Source organism: Lithobates pipiens, unplaced genomic scaffold (assembly GCF_037356315.1).
Source record: "Lithobates pipiens isolate NorthernLeopardFrog02 unplaced genomic scaffold, aLitPip1_a1.2 Scaffold_8, whole genome shotgun sequence".
NCBI lineage: Eukaryota > Metazoa > Chordata > Amphibia > Anura > Ranidae > Lithobates > Lithobates pipiens.
Window position 1 is genome coordinate 240403869 of NW_027507903.1, and position 18729 is coordinate 240422597.

At 43.6% G+C, this 18729-nt stretch overlaps 1 protein-coding gene across 1 annotated transcript in view; it reads right to left on the reverse strand.

The window, feature by feature from the left end:
- The window catches only part of TBC1D15 (TBC1 domain family member 15), a 132030-nt gene that overhangs the window by 55499 nt on the left and 57802 nt on the right, over positions 1-18729 (reverse strand). The window contains exons 8-9 of the mRNA XM_077468513.1: positions 15667-15795; positions 9254-9357 (exon numbers count right to left, since the gene is read on the reverse strand). Coding sequence (XP_077324639.1) covers positions 9254-9357; positions 15667-15795 — 233 coding nt within the window. The remainder of the gene's footprint in view (positions 1-9253; positions 9358-15666; positions 15796-18729) is intronic.

An 18729-nucleotide genomic window follows, 5' to 3' on the forward strand; every position in this document is an offset into this window, starting at 1 on the left:
TTATTGCAGCTATCTGCACATAACTGCAGGTAATCACAGTGTGCCATTGCACCTGCAGATAGCAGCGACAACAAGGAAAGAAAAACAGGACACACATCAGAAATGGCAAGAATGTTCCAACGCACCTAAACGCAGCTGCATGTAAACGCAGGTAAAACGCAGCTAATCACAATGTACAAATGCAAATGAACACTGTGCCTGGAGTCTTGGACTTTCAAAATAACAAAACATGCTTTTAACAGTGGCAGAACAGCCGCCCGTGTGAAAGGGGCCTAATGCCCCGTACACGCATTTGGATTTTCTGACGGAAAATGTCGATGGAAGCTTTTTGTCGGAAATTTGGACTGTGTGTAGGCCCCATCGGACATTTCCCATCGGAATTTTCGTTGCACAAAATTTGAGATCTCAAATTTTACGACAACCAAATCTGTTGACGGAAATTCCGATCGTGTGTACACAATTCCGACACACAAGGTTCCAAGCATGCTCAGAATCAAGCAGAAGAGCCGCACTGGCTATTGAACTTCATGTTTCTCGGCTAGCTGTACGTGTTGTATGTCACTGCGTTCTTGGTGTTCGCAATTTCCGACCAACTTTGTGTGACCGTGTGCATGCAAGACAAGTTTGAGCCAACATCCATCGGAAAAAATCCATGTATATTGTTGTCGCAATGTCCGATCAATGTCCGACTGTGTGTACGGGGCATAAGAGTTCAATCTTTGTTTCATCAGACCAGAGAATTTTGTTTCTCATGGTCTGAGAGTCCTTCAGGTGCCTTTTGGCAAACTCCAGACAGGCTGTCATGTGCCATTTACTGAGGAGTGGCTTCTGTCTAGCCACTCTACCATACAGGACTGAGTGGTGTAGTGCTGCAGAGAAGGTTGTTCTTCTGGAAGGGTCTCCTCTCTCCACAGAGAAACGTTGGAGCTCTGTCAGAGTGACCATCGGGTTCTTGGTCACCTTCCTGACTAAGGCCCTTCTCCCCCGATCACTCAGTTTGGCTGGGCGGGCCACTCTAGAAAGAGTCCCGGTGGTTCCAAATTTTTTTGTACCTTTTCCCAGATCTGTGCCTCAATACAATCTGTGCAGAAGCGAACGCATACGTGAGTAGTGCCCGCATATAAAAGTGTGAGGTATCGCCGTGATCGGTAGAGCGAGAGCAATAATTCTAGCCCTATACCTCCTCTGTAACTCAAAACATGCAACCTGTAGAATTTTTTAAACGTCGCCTATGGAGATTTTAAAGGGTAAAAGTTTGTCGCCATTCCATGAGCGGACGCAATTTTGAAGCGTGATATGTTGGGTATCAATTTACTCGGCATAACATTATTAGGGATGCACCGAAATTTCGGCCGCCGAAACATATCGGCCGAAAATGGCCCTTTCGGCAATTTGCCGAAAGGAAAAAACGGCCGATAATTGAGCCGAAAATGGGGCGTGGCCTGGGCGGGGCGGAGCTCCGCCCCCGCCCCTGGTGCCGCGCCCATCACGGGAGGTGTATATCGCAGGAAAGCCGCCTCCGCCGTCTGGATCAATAGAGCGCCGGGAACATCACAGCTTTAATTTTAATAGCTGTGTGTTCCCCCGTCGTGCGCCGTCGCCTACAGCCCCTCCCCCTCGTTCGGGGAACTGATAGACAGATCACCCGTCCAGATTGGACGGGGGATCTGTCTATCACAGTTCCCCGGACAAGGGGGAGGGGCTATATGCGGCGGCGCGCGACGGGGGAACACACAGCTATTAAAATTAAAGCTGTGATGTTCCCGGCGCTCTATTGATCCAGACGGCAGAGGCGGCTTTCCTCTCTTTCTGCATCACTGACTACACAGGGGACACAAACACTGGCTGCACGAGGGGACACAAACACTGGCTGCACGAGGGGGACACAAACACTGGCTGCACGAGGGGGACACAAACACTGGCTGCACGAGGGGGACACAAACACTGGCTGCACGAGGGGGACACAAACACTGGCTGCACGAGGGGGACACAAACACTGGCTGCACGAGGGGGACACAAACACTGGCTGCACGAGGGGGACACAAACACTGGCTGCACGAGGGGGACACAAACACTGGCTGCACGAGGGGACACAAACACTACTGGCTGCACGAGGGGACACAAACACTACTGGCTGCACGAGGGGACACAAACACTACTGGCTGCACGAGGGGACACAAACACTACTGGCTGCACGAGGGGACACAAACACTACTGGCTGCACGAGGGGACACCACACTTATCACTTTTATCATGTCGCCAGTCTCTGGCCACCTCCTGAACCATGTCGCCAGTCTCTGGCCACCTCCTGAACCATGTCGCCAGTCTCTGGCCACCTCCTGAACCATGTCGCCAGTCTCTGGCCACCTCCTGAACCATGTCGCCAGTCTCTGGCCACCTCCTGAACCATGTCGCCAGTCTCTGGCCACCTCCTGAACCATGTCGCCAGTCTCTGGCCACCTCCTGAACCATGTCGCCAGTCTCTGGCCACCTCCTGAACCATGTCGCCAGTCTCTGGCCACCTCCTGAACCATGTCGCCAGTCTCTGGCCACCTCCTGAACCATGTCGCCAGTCTCTGGCCACCTCCTGAACCATGTCGCCAGTCTCTGGCCACCTCCTGAACCATGTCCCCAGTCTCTGACCACCTCCTGAACCATGTCGCCAGTCTCTGACCACCTCCTGAACCATGTCTCCAGTCTCTGACCACCTCCTGAACCATGTCGCCAGTCTCTGGCCACCTCCTGAACCATGTCGCCAGTCTCTGGCCACCTCCTGAACCATGTCCCCAGTCTCTGACCACCTCCTGAACCATGTCCCCAGTCTCTGACCACCTCCTGAACCATGTCCCCAGTCTCTGACCACCTCCTGAACCATGTCTCCAGTCTCTGGCCACCTCCTGAACCATGTCCCCAGTCTCTGACCACCTCCTGAACCATGTCTCCAGTCTCTGACCACCTCCTGAACCATGTCTCCAGTCTCTGGCCACCTCCTGAACCATGTCCCCAGTCTCTGACCACCTCCTGAACCATGTCCCCAGTCTCTGACCACCTCCTGAACCATGTCTCCAGTCTCTGGCCACCTCCTGAACCATGTCCCCAGTCTCTGACCACCTCCTGAACCATGTCTCCAGTCTCTGACCACCTCCTGAACCATGTCCCCAGTCTCTGACCACCTCCTGTATAAAAATATTTTTTTAAAACAGTCATTTTCGGTATCGGTGCTGTTTCGGTATCGGTTTCGGTTTTCGGCCTAGTGTATTTTTCATTTTCGGTATCGGTTTCGGCACCAAAAAACCCATTCGGTGCATCCCTAAACATTATCTTTCACAATCTAAAAAAAAATTGGGCTAACTTTACTATTGTCTTATTTTTTAATTAAATACATTATTTTCCCTCCAAAAAAGTGCGCTTGTAAGTCCGCTGTGCAAATACAGTGTGACAGACAGTATTGCAATGACCGCCATTTTATTCTCTAGGGTGTTATAAAAAAAATATATATAATGTTTAGGGGTTCTAAGGAAAGGGAAGGAGATGGGCAGGCAGTGAAAACAGGCAGGGGAAGCTCCATTACATTGCTGGTTGTCATACCAACAGCCACCACAAGAGGGCACCAGATTTCAGAAGGACGCATAGGACCGCATAAGGCCTCAAAGCCGCAGCCTCAATTACTGGCCGCCGGCGGCGGCGTGGCCCAACGCGATCACACCGGGGGGGTGTGCACTGAGATAGGAGACCCCCCAGCTGTGCTGCCCCAGGTCGCTAATTCTAGTCGCAAATTCGACCTGGCGCCCGGGGTTTGTCGAGCCCTGCTTTAACATAAATTGTGGAAAAAGTTAAGCTTTTCGGATGCACTGTAAAACACAGCATAAACCAGACCTAACACTGCTTCAGTGACTTAAAGTCTCAGTCCCAAAGACACTAAGAAAAAGAGGGTCAATCTCTCCAGTGGGCACAGGACACACGCCGCAATGAAAACCTGACAGGGTTTTTATACCACGCTAAGCACACGCAGGTGTAAACCGCGCTAAGCACACAGGTGTAAATTGAATAAATGGATAAATACATATAAATAAATGTCCAATAATCCACCACCAAACAAATAATCCCAAAAATGTGCCAATGGTGTCTTCTAATGCTTCAAAAGTTTTGAGGCAAAAGCATATAAAAGTGTCTTCAAAGGTGTGCTTCCTTCCACCAACTTCAACAGAATTGACACCCATGACAGGTAGCCAAAATCAGCAAAGCAGACAGCTCTCCAGAAACTGCAGCTCGGGAATTGGCACAACCGAGTGAATATGGTATATGGATCAAGAAGAAAGAACAAAGCTCCTTATAGTGCAATACCGTTAAAAAGAAGTTATAAAGAGAAGATCAAATCATGCTCATAGGAAATGGCAGGGGCGCCATCCGCGTTCCACCTGTGTTCCAAATCCCCCCGAGGAAGACACATGTGACAAGCCCTGTGTTGACACGCGTAGGGGAGGGGCCAGGATGGTGAAGTAGTCACCTGAGATGCTGATCTCTCAACACGGCTGCTAGAAACACAGAACCTTTTGCCTGTTGGATTGGGAATCTCTTTTATGTCCATGCTTTATGTAGAGTGGTGCGCTGGTAGCACCTTCAGCATGTGAGTACATTGGCTTATTTTATACAATAGGTTTTTAGTTAAAGCGGTATTACACTATCCAGCCTATTTTTTTTATATGAACCAAGGACATCTATATTGAAGCATCTAAGAATTTGCAGAATCCATTAACCTTGAGCCCAGTGATGGTTCTACTGCTTGCCTAACCAAACTTAATCACATGGGGGGGGGGGGGGGGGGGGAAACGTGTGTGAAGTCACCGAGAGTTTTAACCCTGCATCACAAGTCAGTGAGGAATTTTCTTTGGAGCACTGTATATAGATCAATTGACCTAGTGTGACATTTTGAAAAATAAACACATTATTTTTTTACTTTTTGCTATAATAAATATCCCCCAAAAATATATCAAATTTTTTTTTTCCTTCAGTTTAGGCCGATACCTATTCTTCTACATATTTTTGGTAAAAAAAACAAAAAAAAAAATCGCAATAAGCGTTTATTGATTGGTTTGCGCAAAAGTTATAGCATCTACAAAATAGGGTATAGTGTTATGGCATTTTTATTAATCATTTTTTTTTACTAGTAATGGTGGCAATCAGTGATTTTTATCGTGACTTTGACATTTTGGCGGGCACATCGGACAATTTTCACACATTTTTGGGACCATTGGCATTAATACAGCGATCAATGCTATAAAATTGCATTGATTACTGTAAAAATGTCACTGGCAGTGAAAGGGTTAACCACTAGGTGGCAGTGTAGGGGTTAAGTGTTCCTAGGGGCGTTGCTGTGTGTGACATCACACTGATCACTGCTCCCGATGACAGGGAGCAGATGATCAGTGTGCTGTCACTAGGCAGAACGGTTCTTGAGCTCCGTGACACAATCGCAAGTATACCCGCAGCGATCGAGTCCGTGGGACCCGCGACCACGGAACTCTCGGCAGGCGAGCGCACGGCGGGAAATTCAAAGTAACGTATGGGTACATTACTTTGCCCGTGCCATTCTGCCGACGTATTTATACAGGAGCCAGTCGGGAACCGGTGAAGGACTGGTTTTGATTTTCATTCTTTTTTTTGTTGAATGAATGAATTGTTCACATTGGTTTATTGCACTTAAATACCGATATGATTTACAGCATATATTCTTTGCATTTGCACTTTACGGATTAGAATCATGTTTGAATGTTAATTATGCAATATTGAAGCAGATCAATTCACTCAGAGTGGCACAATATTTATTTAAATTTACAATTCTTACTTGCATTTGCACTTTATGAATTGGAATCATGTTTGAGTATTAATTTTGCAATACTTGTGCAGAGTTATTCATACAGCACAGCACAATATTCATATACAACAAGGAAAACAATGCTATCCATTATAAATCGGCTTTTGATTTTTGATTTTTTTTAATCTTTAGCATGTATGTAATGGGATAGGGATAATGCCCCTTAAAAATTGCATTCATGAATAGATCAACTGGAAGTAAAAGGCAAAATCTAACTAAAGTGGGGTACACACTATAAGAAAAAACGGGCAAACGTACATCCGATTTTTCTCAATGTTTCACAGCAAATCAGAACAGACGAAAGAACATTCGTACAAAAATTCTTATGAAAATTCTTGTACGACAAAGGCTTTTTTTGTTTATTGTTTCCGATCATGTGTAGTCTTTCTTTTCAGGTTTTTCTTGTAAGAAAATGGTACACATTAAAACGAAAATCGTTCATTCTGTTCTCGTACGAGAAACATTTTGGAATTTGTCCCATCAGAAATTTTTGTATGAAAATTCGTAATCGGCTGTCATAAGTTGTGTACATACTATAGGAAAATCGTATGAAAATTCTTTGGATGAAAATGTTCGCCTGATTTTCTTATAGTGTGTATGAGCCTTTACTCTAATGCCCAGTACACACGATACGAAAATCGGATGACAGATCATCTGTTTTTTTTTTTGCACGCTAGTCGTATATCAAACTTAAAGAGTTTAGTCAAGTTATGACAATTTTCGTATGACAAAATAAAATAAAAAAATGGAGGTGATGTCATGTGTTGTAGTGTATTTGTTAGGGGCGCACCGAATGGGTTTTTTGGTGCCGAAACCGATATCGAAAATGAAAAATACACTAGACCGAAAAACCAAAACCGATACCGAAACAGCACCGATACCGAAAATGACTGTTTTTAAAAAATATTTTCATACAGCAGAAAGTCAGAGACAGGAGATGGTCAGAGACTGCGGGCATGGTGCAGGAGATGGTCAGAGACTGCAGGCATGGTGCAGGAGATGGTCAGAGACTGCAGGCATGGTGCAGGAGATGGTCAGAGACTGCAGGCATGGTGCAGGAGATGGTCAGAGACTGCAGGCATGGTGCAGGAGATGGTCAGAGACTGCAGGCATGGTGCAGGAGATGGTCAGAGACTGCAGGCATGGTACAGGAGATGGTCAGAGACTGCAGGCATGGTACAGGAGATGGTCAGAGACTGCAGGCATGGTACAGGAGATGGTCAGAGACTGCAGGCATGGTACAGGAGATGGTCAGAGACTGCAGGCCTCTTTACAGGAGATGGTCAGAGACTGCAGGCATGGTACAGGAGATGGTCAGAGACTGCAGGCATGGTACAGGAGATGGTCAGAGACTGCAGGCATGGTACAGGAGATGGTCAGAAACTGCAGGCATGGTACATGAGATCAAAGCAGCCTCACCAGTTCCCCTCAGATGCAGCCTGCCTGATAAAAATACATGCACAGTGTTTTCCATGTATTCCAATGGCTTTAGTTCACACCATGCAGTCAGTTTCCGGTGCGGAAACTGACTGCATGGTGTGAACTAGAGCCATTGGAATACATGGAAAACACTGTGCATGCATTTTGTGCAAAAAAAAAAAAAAAGCACACGGAACTGCATCTGGTGTGAACTGGCCCCAAGCAAGCTACCTGGTTCCGTTCCAACAGATTTCTATTGGGAATGCTCATATCGTTACCTCTACTAGCAATAACTTAACCCTTCCCCATAAACCTAGCTGGGTCAAAATCAAGATTATTATTATTATTTTTTTTATATGGCCAATAAAGGGAGTACAGCCTTTGTCCTGTGACCTGGTTTTATATAGCATGGCTACATTCACACAAGTGGCCAGAGGTAGATAGTTTCAGAGGCAAACAAATGACTTTTGGATGTGGGCACAAAAAACTTGATTTAGCTGCGGACAAAACTCTGCAATGCTTGCCCTGGGCACACTCTTTCCCCCTCATGCAGCTTGCCAGTGTCTAAATTCAGCCTTACCCAGGCCCGGATCAGAGCGGTGATCTCCATGTCTCACGGAGCTGTGCATTAAATTACCTTGGTGGCTGCAGTAACAATGTCCCGCCTCCTGTAATCACGTCACGCTGATTCAATGTCCCGCCATTGGATCAGTGTACCATCTGTCACAGGAGGCGGGACATTGTTACTGCAGCCACCCAGGCAATTCAATGCACAGCTCCGTGACACACGGAGATCACCGCACTGTCGGGCGGGAGGAAAGGAGGAGGGAGGACGGAGGACAGAGGACTGGGGACGAGCCAGGAAAACACCCGTGCAATGGGCGGCACCAGGGGGCAGAGCCCTGCCCCTATTTTCGGCAAGATTTTCCTTTCGGCAATTTGGCGAAAACACCATTTTCGGCCGATATGTTTCAGCAGCCGAAATTTCGGTGCATCCCTAGTATTTGTATTGTATTTTCGGATGACAACTGTACTGATTAAAGAGAAAAGCGTACAAGAAAATTTTTCGTGCATGTCCAACAAAATAATATCGGATGAACCGTCGCTTCGAAATCTGTATTTTTTGTCTGATTTTCAGATCTTGTGTACGAGCCAATAACCTACTCTCAAGCCACATATTAATGGCCCGTACACACGATCCGAAAATTGGACGAAAAATACCACTTTTGACGCCATCGTAGAATAATTGGATCGTTCGTACAGAGCTTTCGAAAGCCAATCACGATAGTTCATCCGATATTATTTTAATCGGACATGCACTAAAAATTTTCTCGTACGATACCAGATCATACAATTTTTGATCAGTAGTTTTCATCCGAAAATACAATACAATACAAATACACTACAACACATGACATCACTTCCGATTTTTTATTCTGTTGTACGAGAATTTTGGTAACTTTAGTAAACTCTTCAGGTTCGATATAGGACTAGCATGGAAAAACAAAAAAAAAAAAAAAACGGCATAAGCCTAATCTATCTTTCTATCCCTGTAAAGTAAAAAATGACTATAAATCTGTTCTGCACAAGCTCCGGTCCAGTCCCACGCAATGTGGTCAGCAGCGGCTTCGGTGTGTAGGTGTGTATAGGGGAGGCAGGCAACAATGGAAGCCCCATATTAATTCTATGGGTGATGTCACTTCCCAGCCGTTGTTATCATCTTTCTCTTGAACACAGCATCCGCCATTGGAGACTGGACCAGAGCAGCTACAGAAAAGCTAAGTATAGCGATTTTTTTCTTTACAGGGTTAGATAGATTGGGCTTAGAATGCGGTTGAGAGTAGGTTTAGAGTTAGTAAGGTTTTGCCTTTACTTTCACTTTAAACCTAAATGTATGTGTCCATTTATTCCTGGTTACATGCAACATATAAAGTTGGCAACTTTTATCGAAGTACATACGTTTTCTTTTTGTGCAGCTGAACCCGTTCTTCTCTTGTGCTGTTCCATGGAAAATAGCCCAACAAAAACTTCCAAGCCTCCTTTCTTATGGCATGGCAGAGCCCCTGCAAGAAAACACAACCGCAATTAGCCCTTCCAACTTAACTGCAGTAAAATGTTTGTAAAAGTTTATGAAAGTTGTATTTAAAATTAAGAGTTCAGCTTAGATTATTAGACACCAGTAAAAGTAGCTATACAGATGCAGTTCATGAAACTCAAAAGCACAGAGCAAGGCTGAAAATCAATAAAGCCATCCTTTAATAAGAAATAGTGTACAAAGCCGTCGCTACAAAGATTATCGCCGTCTTAGATGCATAGGCTGCTCTGAACATATGAGGATATGCTCATGTTGTAAAGAGATTACAAGGACTGCTTTGGTGATATAAAGAGGTCAGTGAGTACAGTATCTCAACGCTTCACAAGTGACATTTTGGATGCAGCAAAAATACATCACTCTGTATTTGTAAAAAAAAGAGCAAATGGGTTTCTGGGAAATGCATTTGTGAACTCAAGTGATTAAGATTATGCTATCGCTACCAAATACAAAAGGTTCCTGCTTATCAAGTTCAAAGAGGAGCTGTCAAATGTGGAACTACAAAAGTGACTAGTCACAGCAAAAAAAGCAATGTACTGAGCAGTGGAGAGAAATTAAATGTTGACAAGATGTGATGAAAGTAGCATGGATTCTGGAAATAACCAAGCAGAATATTGAAATAGAGTTACACATAACTACCCTGGCTTTACACTTGATTTACTTTGTGATAAACACCAAGCGAGAGGATGTGGGAAAGGATGGAGCTTTTATAAATGAGTTTTAAATAATGCTTACACCTCAGTTACCGTATGTTATCTGTTTGGAATATGTAAGGCTTATTTTATAATCAATTTAATTTGATATATATTCCCTAAATGAAAAGGCATTTAAAGTAAAGAGATTTAAAAAATACATTAAAAAAACTATAATGCATAGAACAAAACAGTAGAGTATTAAAATGTGAAATTATTTGCCTTTAACCACTTAAATACCAAGCAATTGCGCTCCTTCCTGCCCAGGACAATTTTGAGCTTTCAGCGCTGTCACACTTTGAACAACAATTGAGCGGTCACACAACACTGTACCCAAACTACATTTTTATCATTTTCTTCCCACAAATAGAGATTTCTTTTGGTGGTATTTGATCACCTCTGCAGTTTTTGTTTTTTGCTAAACAAACTAAAAGAAAGAAGTTTTTCTTCGTTTCTGTTATAAAATTTGGTTTTCTTCTTCACTGACAGGCACTAATGAGTCGGCACCAATGGGCACTGATGAGTTGGCACTGATACGTAGAAGTGATGGGCACTGACAGACAGCACTGATTGGCACTATCAGAGGGCACTGATTGGGCTGGTACTGACAGGTGTTAATGCTGGGCACTGATTGCCACTATGGTGGGCACTGATCTGCACTGTGGTGGGCACCGATTGGCACTTTATTGGGCACTGGCAGGGGGTTATGATGGGGCACTGACTGTGCGCAAATTGGCAGCTTAGGGGTACATTTGAAGGGGGCTGTGCAGCACAGACCCCCCCCCCCCCCCCCCCGACAAGGAGAGCCGCCGATCGGCTCTCCCTGTCAGCGCGAACCGAGGAATGCCAGTTACTGGCACTTCCTGGTTCACACAATGATCAGCTGTGATTAGTCACAGCTGATCACGTGATAAGAAGCCTCTGTCAGATCGGAGATGCGGCATGTCAGACTGACACCCCATGATCGGCGCGGTGCAGGCACGCGCCAGCATGTTATCCTCCTGGATGTCATATGACGCCCAGTCAGGATTAAGGATGAGTTCAGGCGCGTTCACATGCTTCACGTGCAGAGCCTGCCAGGAAGTCGTCGCAGTGCTGCGATAATCACAGGCAGTGAGACATTACCCAATCTGGATCGGGCAATGACTCGCTGCCTGTGATTAGCGCAGTGGTGCGTCAACTTTCTGGCGGGCTCTGCACGTGAAGCATGCAAACACGCCTGAGCTCATCCTTAGTCAGGATAACAAAACCACTTCCCGCCCGTCATTCTGTTATAGGCCAGACAGGAAGTGGTTAATGTTTAAACCCTCTCACCAAAATCAAAAACCTATTTTTAGGTCTCATGCACACTGGGTTATAAAAATGTCACTTTTACAAGCATTTGGCTTTTTTTTTTTAGCCTGTAAAAGCAACTCTGTGTAAGCATGTGTATCCATGCATACATAAAAAAGGAACATTTACGGGTTAGAAAAAAAAACAAAAAAAACACCACAACACCTAACAGGCATGTCCAGGAGTGGAGCAAAAGAGCTGAAAAAATGCTGAATGCGCCAAAATGCTAGACGTGTCTAGTGTTTGAGCATTCGGGCACTCCAACGGGCAGAATGCATTAATATTCTGGCCAAATGCATCTAAACTTACGCGCAATACGCGCCTTTATGAGCGTTTAACAGCTTTTCTCCTGCCAGGAGTTCTGGTGTTCAGAGGGGCTAAACAGACACCCTGTGTGCATGAGGCCTAACAAAGAAGTAGCATAACATATAATAGTGGTTAGCATTTCTGCCTAGCAGCACTAGGGTCATTGGTTTGAATCGAAACATGACACTACCTGCCTGAGTCTGCTTGTTCTTCCTGTGCAAGTTTCCTCCAGGTACTTTGGTTTCGGCAAAATTCTCATACTTTTGGCTCTGTATGCCACCAGAATAAAATTAAATCGAAACAATCCAAACAAATTTGAAGTGCAGACTTTCAGCTTTAATTCAAGGGGTTGAACATAAATATCAAGTACAAATTTTAGTTACTACAACCATTTTTACACAGTCGTCAGCTTCCCCCTCCCCTCCCATTTTCAGGGGCTCAAATGTAATTGGACAAATTGATATAATAATAAATAAAATGTTAATTTTTTATATTTTGTTGAGAATACTTTACTGGCAATGACACATGGACATTACGAAAGACTCCTTTCTGATGCTTTGCCGGGCTCTAACTGCAGCTGTCTTCAGTTGTTCTTTGCGGTTCTTTCTGCCTTTAGTTTTGCCTTCAGCAAGTGAAATGCATACTCAATTGGGTTGAGTTCAGGTGATTGACTCAGCCATTGCAGAATATTCCACTTCTTTTCCTTTAACAGCTCCTGGGTTGCTTTTGCAGTGTGTTTTGGATCATTGTCCATCTGTACTGTGAAGCTCCATCCAATCAACTTTGCTTCGTTTGGCTGAATCTGGGCTGACAGTATCTCTCTAAACACTGCAGAATTCATCCGGCTGCTTCTGTCACATCATCAATAAACACCAATGACCCTGTGCCATTGGAAGCCATGCACGCCCATGCCATCACACTGCCTCCACCAGGTTTTACAGATGTCGTTGTGTGCTTTGGCTCATGAGTTGTTCCAAGCCTTCTCCACACTTTTTCCCCATCATTCTTATACAGATTAATCTCAGTTTCATCTGTTCAAAGCATGTTTTTCCAGAACTGGTGTGTCTTTTTTAAATGTTTTTTGGCAAAGTAATCTGGCTTTTCTATTCTTCAGGCTAATGAATGGTTTGCACCTTGTGGTGAACCCTCTGTATTTGCCCTCATGAAGTCTTCTCTTGATTGTAGACTTTGACAAAGATACTCCCACCTCTGGAGAGTGTCCTTCACTTGTCTGAATGTTGTGAAGTTTTTCTTTACCATAGAGAGGATCCTGCGATCATCCACCACTGTTGTCTACCGTGGACGTCCAGGCCTTTTTATGCTACTGAACTCATCAGTGCATTCTTCTTTCCTCAGAATGTACCAAACTGTTGATTTGGCCACCTAATGTTGCTGCCATCTCCGATGGATTTGTTTTGTTTTTGAAGCCTTACCACGGCCTGTTTCACTTGCATGGACAGCTCTTTTGAACACATGATGAAGGTTCACAACAATAGATTCCAAATGAAAATATCACACAGTTTGAATCAACTCCGGACCTTTTACCAGCTTAATTGATGAAGAAATAAAAAAGGAGTAGCCCACACCTGGCCATGAAAAAGCTTTTGATTCAATTGTCCAATTACTTTTGATCCCTTGAAAAAGGGGGATGGCTATTCTTAAGAACTGCAATTCCTAAACCCTTCCTCCGATTTGGATGTACATACCCTCAAATGAACCCGAGTGTGCACACTTTCAGCCCATATCCATTATAGAACTGCAGCTTGAACATGTTTTGGTAAAAAAAAAAAAAACTAAAATTGTGTAGAAGACCTGGTACATTTGGACCAGGTAGGATTCATCCCCACTAGGGAAGAGAGAATAAGATTAAGGTTCGTAACTTGCTTCATATTGCTAACGTGACTCATACTCCTTGTTTCTTTATCAGTACTGATGCTGAAAAATAGGATTTTTGTACTCACCATAAAATCCTTTTCTTTGAAGTTCATTGGCGCCCCTTTATCGCCCCTTTTGGAGAGGACTAGGCAGAAAGTGTTAAAAACAGCAACACTTGCACAGTACCGCCCAAGGGGCAGTCCTACTGGCTATAACCCCTCACACTGCATCCAGCAGCTCAGTTTGTCAAAAGCAGTACAAGCAGGAGGGGTGTATGCTGTGTCCGTCAATGAACTTCAGAGAAAGGGATTTTACGGTGAGGACAAAAATCCTATTTTTTTCGTTCGTTCATTGACTGACACAGCATCTTCAGCTTGGCCTTAGGGAAGTCCCCAAGCAGTATCAAAGAAACAAGAGGTGGGAACAGCAAGAAAATACCTCGGGTCTTGCTCCATGTTTCAACCTATATGTTCAGTGACGACACGAGGACTGTTAAAATCTGATAGCATTCATTTCTTTTCTTTTTTTTTTATCACTTAACAACTTCGCTTGTTAAGTGTATTGGATGTGCATTTCCCAAACTGTATCTTTCCTAGATCCATGATCTATATATTTGACGTTTTCATTATCTACACAATATGGCTGTAATGACTTGTTCTTGTCCATTTCGGGTGTTAATAAAATGTATATTTGAAAAAATAAATAGAAATAAACGTAAATTGTGCCTGTGTCCAATATATACACACATATATGCACACACACAAACTTTAATGGCATCCCAGTCTTAGGCCGCAGGGTTCAATATTGAGTTGGCCCACCCTTTGCAGCTATAACAGCTTCAACTCTTCTGGGAAGGCTGTCCACAAGGTTTAAGAGTACGTCTATGGGAATGTATGACCATTCTTCCAGATTTGCATTTGTGAGATCAGGCACTGATGTTGGGTGAGAAGGCCTGGCTCGCAGTTTCCGCTCCAATTCATCCCAAAGGTGTTCCATCAGGTTGAGGTCAGGCCTGTCAAGTTCCTCCACCCCAAACTGGCTCATCCACACTATATTGCCAAAAAGTATTGGGACACTCCTCCAAATGATTTTATGGAGGGGGGACTATGGCGTGGGATTGTTTATCAGGGATTGGGCTTGGCCCCTTAGTTCCAGTGAAGGGAACGCTTAAGCGTCAGCATACCAAGATATTTTGGACAATTTCATGCTTCCAACTTTGTGGGAACAGTTTGGGGATGGTCCCTTCCTGTTCCAAAATGACTGCGCACCAGTGCACAAAGCAAGGTCCATAAAGCCTTGATTGAGTCCTGACTGCAACCCAATAGAACACCTTTGGGAAGGATTAGAGCAGAGACTGCGTACCAGGCCTTCTAGTCCAACATCATTTGAATATTATTCTTGGTCTAGCTCCACATCCTAATATTTGTGAAAGGGAGTGCTGATAAGGTGAGTACAAATACCTCACCATTCCTGTCTCTGAAGGAAAACGTGGCAATGCCTCCCCCCCCCCCCCAAGTGACAGTTATGTCTAACAGCCTAATGTCAATGTCCTATTCAAAGGAGTGAAGTCTTTGATCCCTTTCGTTCAACAGCAGCCATTACATTGGTCTTGGACCGAGACAGGAACTATAAGGGAGCACTGGTAAGGTGAGTGACTGGGAGAGGGGCTTTACAAACACACTGTCACATTGCCCTGTGTGGGAAGGGTGACAGTGTCGTTTTAACCACTTGCCGACCGCCGATTTACATGGCAGTATGGAACGGGCAGGCAAAATGGCGTACCCATACGTCTCTTTGAATTTGCCACCTAGAAGGCGCGCTTGCCTGTGGGTCCCGCAAACTCTAAGTTTGCCGGCGGCACGCGATTGCGGCGAGGAGAGGCAGAGCAGAGAGATGCCCATGTAAACAAGGCAGTTCCCTGTTCCGCCTAGCAACATGACAGGGATCTACTGCTCCCCGTCATTGGGAGCAGTGATCTTTGTCATGTTATAGTGAGCCCATACAGTTAGAACACACTTAAATAGAAAACAATATTTCAAAGGAAAGCACAAGAATACTGTTTTAAAGTGACGCACCCCTTTAAATATCATGGTCTTTAGCTGGTCCACATTCTGAATTCTTCCTTCTGAATCCATATGGCTGTCCCATTCAGAAGTTGAAACTGGATCTCTTCGGTGGACTTCTGGGCGAGTTCCAACATCAATCTAAAAGAATTGAGCCATAAATTGATGGTGCAAAGCAAAACGTTTGCTTGAACAATAACTGAAAAATTAGGAATGTCTAATATGGTACACATGCAGACAAGACAAACTCAGCTTTAAAAGTGTTTTTTTTATTTTATTTTTTAAGAATCAGATCGATCCGATGTTGCTTCTGTCCCCCACTGGCTCTAACACTGAGAACCGAGTGATCAAACACCGCCAATCGCTCGGTCCCAGGTCTCCCTAAGCAAACTACTGTCAGCCACCGCTGTCTGCGTGTTAACTCAATGTATGCTATTCTGGTAAAAAAAGACCTTGCTGAGAATTTGATGAATAGTAATAAGAGTTTTGTGAGACCACAAGACTTGAACTTTGAGAAACGGAGTAAAGCCAATGTCTAGAATCATTTCCGTAAAAGGATTTCTAAAATACATCAGAACAGAGGAGAAGGTATTAAATAATTCAGCTACAGAAAGATGTATGTAAAATCAAATACATGGCTATATGCACATTAATATATACAGTATCAAAGAAAATCTAATTATTGCAAGATATATTAAAGACAGAAAAGGCCAAGCAGCTTACAACTTTTTTATGTTTAACACAAAAGGTGAAGACTGACTTGGCACATCTGGGGTTTTGTCATTCTGTTAAAATGTATGTCTGTTATAATGTATATATCAGTATATTCACTCAGCTCAACCCGAGATAAACAGTTAATGTTCCTGTTATACAGACACTTGAAAATCTGTTTATTGATGCTATTAAATGGGAGTTTACAGACAACAAGTCTTAACAAAAAGTGAAAACTAACCCCTGATTTACAGCAGAGCATGGCAATAAGTCACCATGAAAGATGTAACTGCCTCCTGCAACAGATGAGATATTAAAGACATATATTATCTCACTTGACAACCTGCAACGGTTTGTTGCTATTTAAGACTCTATTTACAATAGGCATTTGCAGCACCAAATCCCAAATTACCCTTTCTCTCCATCTTAAACAGAAAACTGACAGCAATGTGGCCTTGAAAGTAAGTGTTTCAGACTAGTACCTGTTATATTAACTAAATAAAGTAAAAGAAGAATTTTCAAAGTTACTTTTGAAATGTGTATAGGGAAATGGAGGTTCAATAGCAACATGTGTAACATCTGAAAGGTTGAAAACACCTAAAATAAAAAAGTCTAGTAAATGACAAGGCCCCTACTTTTACTTATAGGACATGCATAGGTATCACACTGCTTCAGGATATGTCAACTTTATTTAGAAAAACATCAAACACGGCAGCATGTGGACAAGTCATGATACCAAGTACCATTTACAGCCTGGGGTATTAGTCTGTTTTTCATGTCGATATGCTTACTCAAGGACAGTGAAGAAAAATATTCCTTGGATTTCACTAGCTAAACAACTTGGATTATTTCTTTCACACTTATTCACTTTTTGTCCATTCTTTTTTCTGTGCGTTTTTCTTTACTGGTATAAAAAGATCAAATATGATGCCAGTAAATTTTTAAAGGGAGCTGCAGGGAGCTCTGACTGTAATCGACATGATCTCAAAGCAGTCTAAAAAGTATTCCCACCCCTTGAGATTTTCCACATTTTGTTATGTTACAGCCAAAAACGTAAATGTATTTTATTGGAATTTTATATGATAGATCAACACAAAGTGGCACATAATTGTGAAGTGGAAGTAAAATGATAAATGTTTTTCAAAATTATTTACAAATAAAATATGTGAAAAGTGTGGCATGCATTTTTATTCAGCCCCCCTGAGTACTTTGTAGAACTGCCTTTCACTGCAATTATAGCTGCAAGTCTTTTTGGGGATGTCTCTAACAGCTTTGCACATCTAGAGAGAGTGACATTTTTGCCCGTCCTTTGCAAAATAGCTCAAGCTCTGTCAGATTTTATGGAGAGCTTCTGTGAACAGCAATTTTCAAGTCTTGCCACATATTCTCAATTGGATTTAGGCCTGGACATTGACTGGGCCATTCTAACACATTAATATGCATTGATCTAAACCATTCCATTGTAGCTCTGGCTGTATGTTTAGGGTTGTTGTCCTGCTGGAATGTGAACCTCCACCCCAGTCTCACGTCTTTTGCAGACTAACAGGTTCACTTCTAAGATAGCCCTGTATTGGGCTCCGTCAATTTTTCCATCAACTCTGACCAGCTTCCCTGTCCCTGCTGAAGAAAAGCATCTCCACAACATGATGCTGCCACCAACATGTTTCACGGTGGGGATGGTGTGTTCAGATTGATGTGCAGTGTTAGTTTTCCGGCACACATAGAATTTTTCTTTTAGGCCAAAAAGTTTTGAAAAATGTTGATCTCACCTGACCAGAGCACCTTCTTCTATGTTTGCTGTCTCCCCTACATGGCTTCTCGCAAACTGCAAACAGGACTTCTTATAGCTTTTTGTTCAACAATGGCTTTCTTCTTGCCACTCTTCCATAAAGGCCAGATTTGTGGAGTGAGGGGCTAATAGTTGTCCTGTGGACAGATTCTCCCTTCTGAGCTGTGGATCCCTGCAGCTCCTTCAGAGTTATCATGGGCCTCTTGGATGCTTCTATGATTAATACTCTCCTTGCCCAGCCTGTCAGTTTCGGTGGACGACCATGTCTTGGTAGGTTTGCAGTTGTGCCATACTCTTTCCATTTTCTGAGGATGGGTTGAACAATGCTATGTGAGAGGTTGAAAGCTTGAGATATTTTTTTTTATAACCTAACCCTGTTTTAAACTTTTCCACAACTTTATCCCTGACCTGTCTGGTGTGTTCCTTGGCCATCATGATGCTGTTTGTTCATTAAGGTCCTCTAACAAACCTCCGAGGGCGTCACAGAACAGCTGTATTTATACTGAGATTAAATTACACACAGGTGGACTCTATTTACAAATAGGTGACTTCTGAAGGCAATTGGTTCCACTAGA